Here is a 9,102-nt window from a genome sequence, read left to right as displayed (position 1 = left end):
TGCTCCAGTTGTTTAAAGTATTAACATGCATGTAAATTACTACACGTCGTCGTTTGTGAGACCCTTTCCCGCAAAACGTGTTGCTCAAATCTCAACATAAAATGTGGGATGCATAATGACCGGAAAACACGCTGGCAGTTTAATAAACATAGAAACGTTTTCTGTGAGGAACAAATCTGTCGGTTTAACAGCCGCTGCAGACAAAAGGAATTAAGAAGACACGCAACTGAAGCGCGAAAACAAAACCTAACCAATATTTTCGGGAGAATCGCGACGTAATGCTTGTACATTCATGACGGCAAACACACAAATCAGGCTGCCGCCATGACACCGCCTGATAAACTTGTGAGAAACTAGATTGTCCAAGTTCAGGTCATGTCGCTCAGTTCTGCGGACTGTGGGAGTGGAGCCTCTATGTGGAAGAGGAAAGACATGGAGCCGTAGCCACATTGCAATTCAGGGGCGGATGTAAGTACAGCACAACATTACAGAGGCTGCTCAGTTTTTTTATAAGTTTTCTTCCCTTGATGAAAACAGGTGCAAGATGTGCGCATCACGACCTACATGTCGTTAACGCAATGGCAAAATGGCAGAATCAGCGTAGCCGAGAGGAAGCATGATCAGGCTACAGCGGTTGTGGTCCCAGATCTACAAGCTGCACTTGCATAATTACGCAGGAAAAAGCAAGAAATAAACGTACGAGAATACATAATGGGCACAAAATTAAACAATACATATATCACACTAAAGAAATCGATTACTACCAAGTTCTGTGCGGCGCAAAAAAAAAAACGAGAGAGTCACTTGAAGAGAGACATGAATGCACTGTTTGGAGTGCAGCATCCGCTTGTGCCTTGCGTGTCAGTCGAAGCCCTTCCATACTTCGCAACGAGGCTTCTCTGGCATCCTGTCGCTGCAAGAGAACGTCCTCACGAAGGGCGGGAAGTTCATCAGGGGCACGTTGACGCGCAGCCTGCTGGGTGTGATCCCCAGGCTACGCTGGAGCCTCCAGGATGCTTTGTTGCCGCCGTCGCAGAAGGCCGACGCGTAATTGTAGAAGAAAAGCTCCCGAGACGTCACCCGTGCCTCGGGCAGCTGGTAAAAAAGCCTCGTTGCGTTGTACTTGCCGAGGGCCTGCTCGTAGATTCCGTAAAGAGGACGGAGCACGGCATGATCCAAGAAGTCGGCATCGCGACGGGCCATGCTGAACCTGCTGGGAGCCCACGCCTCGGCGACTTCATTGGCCACTGCAGCCTCGTACAGGCGCCCCAGGCACTCCGTGATGTTTTCGTACGCCGCTGTAGACTCTGCACTCCACCACTTTCGGGGCTCCATGCGGTCGTCAAAGAGGGAGTTACTGCGGAGAAGCGCTTGCAGAGCAGCCCTGATGACGTGGGCGAGGACGACGGGATACAGCTGGAAAGGAATCTTGTTTGAGACAAGGCTAAGAAAGCCCACAACCCCGTTCGGAACGAACACGAGGTTGTTGGTCGGCTGATATTCGCTGCTCCAGTCGAAGGCGGACGAGGCGTAGGCGTTGTCGTAAGCTGCCGTCGACTTTCCGGCGCTGCTTAGAGCGTCCCAGTAGATGGACGACGCGTAAGAGAAGATTGCGAATACTGTGCCCAGTACGCTGTTTTTGGAATCGAGGGCTAGAGCAGGCGTCTGCCGGTAGCCCTCGTACTGAATAAAGTTGTGCTGAGTCCCGAAGACCATCTTCATGGCGTCCAGTTTCCGCTGCGCCGGCTTGATGTCATCGCGCGAGAACCAGGAGTGCCCAGACTGCAGCAGGTCCCGGATGACCATGCGCGTCTGGTTGAAGAGCGTGGTGAACTGCTCGTCGTAGTGTGTGCGGTACACGTTGGCGAACTCCTTGCCCAGCGTCAGCTTGGCCGCTATACCGACGCCGTAGCGGTACATCTTTTCAAGCAGCAGGGTGCACGCTACGAGCTGTGGGTCTACGTGACTGATCTCGTAGCCGTGGGCGAATTCGTACAAAAATCTGTAGTCCGATGGCAGGAACGGTGAGAACGTTACCATGGCCTTGAAGCCGACGTAATTAGCGACTGCGGTCGCGTAATCTTCCGCGTCGAAGATCGAGCCCAGCCGAGCGAAAAACGCGGGATCTTCTACGAACATGAACGTTGACGCCGTGATCGCCCTCTCCGTCTTGAAGAGAAGTTGCATGTATCTCAGCCAGTCCCAGTGGTCGCTCTTGGGCAGCATATCGATGGACCACAGATCCTTGATCGCGTAGTCGGTGCCCACGTTTTCCAGATACGTCAGGTTTTCCAGGGCAACTTCGAGTCTTGATATATGATTGCCTGCTACAGCCCCTATCGTGCTATTGCGGTACATAGTCAGGGCCCGGACGATCATCTCCTGGTAGTGTTTTGTTGCGTTTGATCTTGTGAGCGCAATGTAGCGTTTCAGAAACGTCACTGGTGCTTTGAGCAGGATCTGGGACTTGCCATCCGTGCCCGTATTTCGTAGGACCTTGACTCGAAATAAGGACTGCAGCATCAAGTACCTATCACCAGTGGAGACAAGCTTCACCACGTCACCCGTGAATCTGACGTACGGCCACTCGCTTAACTGCAGGGCGTCAAGAATCTTCATCCACGCCGACAATGCGTCACCCGTAGCGTGGGCCGCCTTGCATTTCTCGTGAACCCACATGGCTTGAACGAGGAAGTTACTCTCGATTGGCCTGGGGTACCTTCCCTTGACGGCGAGATATCTCTTGAAGAACAAGTCCAAGTCCAAGACCAGCTGTCCGGGGCTCAACTGGGAGTACGGGAGCTGATTCAGGCTTCCCAGGTTGAACCTGAAAATGAAAGGCACACAAGAAGATTTCCACTCGCTTCCATAGATAAGCTTTAGAATAATGGTGTGAAATTTGGTCTGCTGCACTTAGGATTATGCGCAGGTGATATACCCCAAACGCGGAGAAAACTTCACAAACAAATCATGGCTACGGCAAACGGAATCTAAAATTAGCCGCTCAACTTTCTACTAGAATTGGCCGCTAATACTTGAACTTTTTCCACAGCGCAGTATTGTACTCCTCCGCCACAACATTTTCTGGCAACGGAGCGGAAGCTATGGAGCCGAAACACGCCTTCTCTTCCAGAGCAGCTGAATATAGTCCCCGCTTAAAATTATTAGTTTTCTGTTAAAACGCGTAATATTGGAACGCATTATATTACATCTTTTCTCACACAACTAGAAACTTACAACGTTAGTCAAGGAAAAAGAGTTACTATACTGATTACAACAAATTTGCTACTCACGTCCAGTTAAAAGGAGCTTGTATAATGGGTGTGGACTGCATCAGCGACATAATAGAAGTATCCTGGTGAGAGCAACGTGCAAGACCGGCAGGTGCAGCATCATACGGCCGAACTATTTGGTCGAATGTCCCATTTACAGACGTTACGACCCTGTAGTCTTACTTTCATTGCCAAAAAGATGTCGTCGAGAACCGCAACTCTACAACACGAACAGACAGATGACACTGTCTTTATAAGCCTGACTACGCCCACTGCAGGGCAAAGGCCTCTCCCATGTCTCTCCAATTAACTCTCTGCCTTAGCCAGCTGCGGCCAACGTATCCCCTCAAACTTCTTAATCTCATCCGCCCACCTAACTTTCTGCCGCCCCCTGCTACGCTTGCCTTCTCTTGGAATCCACTCCGTTACCTTCAAGGACCAGCCCTAAAGGCGAGGAGGCCCTAGTCTTCCTGGAGATCCTGGTTTCCACGACTTCGTCAAGCTGCGTTAGCAGCTTTTATCCAGGAAACCATCCAGAAATGTCTGGTGAATAAAGTGAATTGAATTGAATTCAATACCGTATACCGATTTTTATGACTTCGTGTTAATCCGTAGCTTATCCTCTGTCACGCTGGCGAGGCACAGGACTGACTAAGCATGACTTGGGATTGGCCGCGTGTTAACCTCGACGTCATGAAAATCCTACTTTGAGGGACATCTGCCGCTTCGCTCTTAAGTTGTATCAGACTACAACGTACACAGCCTACCGAGTCTGCTGCGTACTTCGTGAATAAATGGCGCAACAGGTGGCCTCTCTCATCTGTTTTGTGCAGTTTACTTGACAGATGGCAATTGTGCAAAAAGCAAAAATACGAAAGTGCACAAGAGGCATATATGGATTGAGAAGACAGCCCGCTCATGAACACGGACACAGATAATTTTTTTTTTTTTGATCAGCGGAATTGGTGCCGCTACTTTGCTAGCAGTCAAAACGATAGGTTTGTAAGGAATGTTTTTCACCTTAAAAGCTACGCCTGTCAAGCATATACAATGTGCGGTTTCGTACAATGCAATGTACTCGTCACACGAATAAAAGGCACTGGCTCCATTTTCGCTTTTGCACAAGTGCCACAGCAGTGCACTTCTGGCTTATGTGTGAGATAGAGCCCGTCTTATAGCGATCATCAAAAATGCCCAACGTAACGTAGTATACATACCAAATATATTCCGCGTAAAGACCCTCATAGTTCTTGGGGTCACGTATTTCGCCTTGCATTAGCGGCGCAGGCAGACTACAGCAGTCGCGAACTTGGAATGTTTCAATTGATGAAGCAAGCGAAAATTCTTTTCCGTAAAATTAAATGTCTTTATGGCAGACGAACGACATCACAAAATGAAAGTTTGTGGTGCCACAAGCTAACAAGCGACTCTTTAACTTGCCCAGTTGTCAGACTTTGCTGATTATGGACCAACCACCTTGGCGAAATACTACGCTGCCTTTTAAAGTGAAAATATTTCTAATTGCCTGAGTTTTCATAATTGGTTAAAACCACACAACGCGGCTGTTCTTTTATATGTACCCACAGATGTATTCGGAACACGAAAGTCACGAAAATGTTGAATGTCATAGACGGGTACAACTCGAGAACGCGGCGGCAAATGTCCTTCTGGTTTGGTTTGGTTTATGGGGTCATCCAGCGATTAGCTTCGACCGATTGTCCTGGCGTTGGGTTAATCTCTTGCACCTGCTTGTGCGATATCGCAGGCGCTTGGAGGTACAAAGGGATTAAACTCCGTTAAACAAGATTAACGTCGTCATCATCGCACTCGGTCGATGTCATTTGTTGGATGGCTTCCTTTAGGGGTCGTCTGCCTCTGCGTTCTTGAGTTGTATCCGACTATAGATTTATTTATTTATTTATTTATTTATTTATTTATTTATTTATTTATTTATTTATTTATTTATTTATTTATTTATTTAGTTATTTATTTATTTATACAATACCGCTAGCTTCAAGGTGAGGCTGTAAGCAGGAGTGGGAGGTACGAAGCACAGACGCAAGTAATACATGGGAAAAACAAATAAAGGCGCAACAAGACTGCCTCTACAAGTCGCCACAAACAACCGAGGAAATGCATGCGCGGATTGAAAAAAAAATGGCGTAACAAGTAGTTACACGTGGCTGAGTTCGAAGCGCTTGCAAGTACAACTGAAGGCTTTCAACGAATGATTCAGTGGCTGTGCTTTCCACAGCACTGGCTGGCAGTCGATTCTACTCACCTATCGTCTTCGGAAAGAATAAGTTTGCGAATGTGTTTTTATGGCAGGAATAATCTTTTATTTTTTTATTATGGTGTGATGGAGCTGTTCGCCTGCAGTACTCGAGTTTGCTCGCACCAAAACATTTGTCGGTATTCACAAACTGCGTGGACACGCTTAACCCTGTAGGTAGAGCCAAGTTTCAAGCAAATGAACTGGCGCTTTCCACACATGCTCAGGTCGCGTATAACTAGAGCTGGGCTCTGTAAATAGAGCACCGAAGTTCTGGCCAAATGGAAAAATAAAGGGCGTCAGCCTGGGCTCACCGGAATCCCTCGCAAACGTGCTCGTAGAAGTCGTCGCATGGGTGCCTGGAGCCGGAGCTGACGCGGAACAGGTAGTCACGGTTCCAGAGGCACACCTGAGTCTCGCATTCGTTCGAGTTGGTGGGCGGCGTGTACCGGGGTGCAGAATTGTCCTGCTCCCAGCGGCGGCCCTGCACGATGAAGGTAAGGGAGGAGCGATGATTAATCTGGATACACCCTTACTAACGACAGCTATAGCTTGCTCGCAGGCATCAGATTCAACGCACTTTCAATACATGCCATTAATAAGCAGATGCTCATTAGGTCAGTTAAGGTTCTATGGATAGTACGACACCTCTACAACTGCGCAAAAAATAACGAGGCCTTTGAGACCCAGGAATGCCGGTGGGCTTATATGCATAGGTTTCAGAAATCCATCATTCATAGTATGAACCAAGTAGCTCAGTTTTCTACTCTTTTAACCGTCAAAAAGGTGGATAAAGAATATTATGCCTGCGATGTTTTCCTCACTCATCATAGGGTATGCGAAAACAAACCTATCGCTGGTAAGTGTATTTCGAAGAGAGAGAAAAAAAAACGAGTTTTCTATGTTCCAGTTTTGGAACACTGGCCCGCATAATATTAATACTAATAATGGCATATTATGTGAGGTTTAACGTTCCAAAGCTGCACACGTGATGAGAGACGCTACGCTAGAGGATTCCGTTATTAATGTCGCCCACTTAAACTCTAACCTGCGGTGACAGTGCACAGTGCACGGGCAGATTCGGTTGGTTTGTTTGGTTTGTGGGGTTTAACGTCCCAAAGCGACTAAGGCTATGAGAGACGCCGTAGTGGAGGGCTCCGGAAATTTCGACCACCTGGGGTTCTTTAGCGTGCACTGACAGCGCACAGTACACGGGCCTCTAGAATTTCTCCTCCAAAGAAATTCAGCTGCCATGGCCGGGATCGAGCCCGCGTCTTTCGGGTCAGTAGCCGAGCACCATAACCACTGAGCCACCGCGGCGACAGGGCATATTTAGCATTTCGCCTCCATCGAAATGCGGTCGTTGTCGTGGTAATTCCGGCCTATGTCCTCAGGCCCAACAGCTGAACTCCTTAGTCACTGTTCCACAGCAGCGGGTTAAAAAGTATTATTAAAAAGTTGGAGGTGACAGTTAAGCTGCGCTTTAATGGTTTGACACGAAAGCGTTAATGGGTTAATGCCCATATATGCGGAATTGGTGATTATCTACTTTGCATTCATAGATCGCGTAGAGTTCTCATACCATCTCCTGGCGCAGTTCGGCAGCAGTTAAGCGATGCACCACTGCCCTGCGCGGGCAGGTGCTGCCACCGATGGGGCCTGCGCGACCCAGGTTGCTCTCCCCGAGCAACCTCTCGTGACCAGTTATTAACTGCAACCTGCCACCGTGGGCAGTTTGCTAACAATCCGGTGAGCAGGTTGTGATGACATCACAAGGTCACGGGACATAGTCGGCCCGCCTGTTCCTTTGGTTGCTTCTCTGGTGATTTTTCGCAAATTTTTTCCTAACTGTCAACCGCGCCGACGACGCCGGCTTTTCCGCGACCCGAGTTCCTCAACCCTATCACACTAATAATATTAGTTAAAAGCAAGGGAAAGCTGCGGAAACTGTCGCCTTCCTGCTACACTCGTTAATCGTGGAGCAAAGTTCGCTCTTGACACGTTAACCCTGCCGTGAGGAAACGGAGAAAGCAGGGGTTCAATCAGGGAGAAAGGGGAGCTGTATGGGTCCGAATTAATTTCGACTCTCAGCGGTTGCACACTGAAATCGATCAGCGCACGGGAGCTTTCGCATTTCACCCCCATCGGCACGCGGACACCACTGGCGGGCGGCCTTTGATCCCTCAATCTCATGTTCAGCAGCCGAACGACATAACCACTGAACCACTACGGACGGCAAGTCGCCGCCAAAAACGAAACGGGGTGCCGCCACTCACGTCTCCGCCTCTCGCGGGACCGGCGTTCTGGGTGATGCTGGAGTGCAGCATGGTTCCGCCGTACAGCAGGATGAGCAGAACCATCAGCACGACAGCCACGGTGACTGCGAGAGGCAGGGAAAGGCTTCGCCACCGGAAGCACTCTGAGAACTCGGGTCCCGCTTGCATGGCGGCTGACGTTGGACCGTTCCTCATGGCTCAAGGAGGGGTCGTCTCAGCAGTCCTCCTCGATGACAGCTATCCTGCAGAGCAAAGCGCAGCGCGTGCGGCTGTTCTGCCTCTTCTTCACCTTCCGGATCGAATGAAAACGGCGCGTGCAAAGTGTTAGCGCAGAGTAGAAACATTTATTGTTTAATCAAAATAAAGACAAAGTATTCTGCTGCGGGTGATGCCCTTAGTACAGGACTCCAACGGCCGTGGCTGTTTCTCGTGCGTGGGACACCAGGTTACGCTGTATCGTCAGGTCAGAAAGAATTAGCACAGTAGTTTCGCAAAACGTAACGAGCGCTTTAGTGGGCAGCTGGCATCAAGCGAGCAGACGAAGAGCGAAAACTGCGAAGACGCGAACTCTGGGACAGCGTAGGTGAAAATACTGCACGAGCAAAGAAAAATAAAAATATGTACATTTTTTGAGAACTAGTAATTTATGTTATAGTTCTATTTTTATTTTTTATTTTCTCTTCACGATCTGTTCTCCTGCAGATGAGAGAGAGAGAGAGACTCTTTAATGAAGAGCAGAGAATTTAGCCGGCGTTTAAAGATCGCTCGCATGCTACTCTGCGTAGGGAGGGGAATTTGGGAGATAAAGACAGAAGGAGAGCAGAGTGGAAGAGGTAAAAAAAAACGAAGATAAAATGCGGCCATGAAATGGGTACTAAGGATGCAATGGCGAGTATTGATGTAACCTATGGAATGATGGAGTAGATAGTCCGTCAAATGGGCTGACGAAGTTCACTGCATGACGAATGCATGAAGGTAACGTGCAAGTGAATTTAAAGCTTATCGAGATGTCCAATGTCTTTTAAATATGTGAATAGAAAGTTCATTGCAAGTCTCTGTTGCCTAAGGCAGGCTAAGGGACCTAAAACTTTGTCCATTGTTAGGGGCACTGGGCAGAGCTTCTGCATGCAATGTTCATAGTACGCACGCTCGTTAGCATACGCAGGGCACTCAAGCAAGATATGCTCCACAGTTTCTATCGCGGCACAGTTGTCACAGTGCGGACTGTTCATTTGTCTAAAACGGTATTGTAAGCCGTCCGTTTGTATATGCAGCATTCAGA

The 9,102-nt window shown here is 48.6% G+C and overlaps 1 protein-coding gene across 1 annotated transcript; it reads right to left on the bottom strand.

Annotated features, from left to right (window-relative positions):
• Positions 1-490: 490 nt before the first annotated feature.
• Positions 491-8,018, bottom strand: LOC149362496 (neprilysin-2-like). The gene is made up of 3 exons (XM_089569723.1): positions 7,821-8,018; positions 5,859-6,028; positions 491-2,827 (listed from the first exon to the last, which is right to left on the bottom strand). Exons 1-3 carry the CDS (start codon positions 8,013-8,015, stop codon positions 862-864), a joined length of 2,331 nt encoding a protein of 776 aa, XP_089425849.1. The 5' UTR covers positions 8,016-8,018; the 3' UTR covers positions 491-861.
• Between the last annotated feature and the right edge of the window lie 1,084 nt (positions 8,019-9,102).

The sequence above is a fragment of the Amblyomma mixtum genome, chromosome 2, assembly GCF_055824585.1.
Source record: "Amblyomma mixtum isolate Tamu chromosome 2, ASM5582458v1, whole genome shotgun sequence".
Lineage (NCBI taxonomy): Eukaryota > Metazoa > Arthropoda > Arachnida > Ixodida > Ixodidae > Amblyomma > Amblyomma mixtum.
This window is presented reverse-complemented; position numbering and strand designations above follow the sequence as displayed.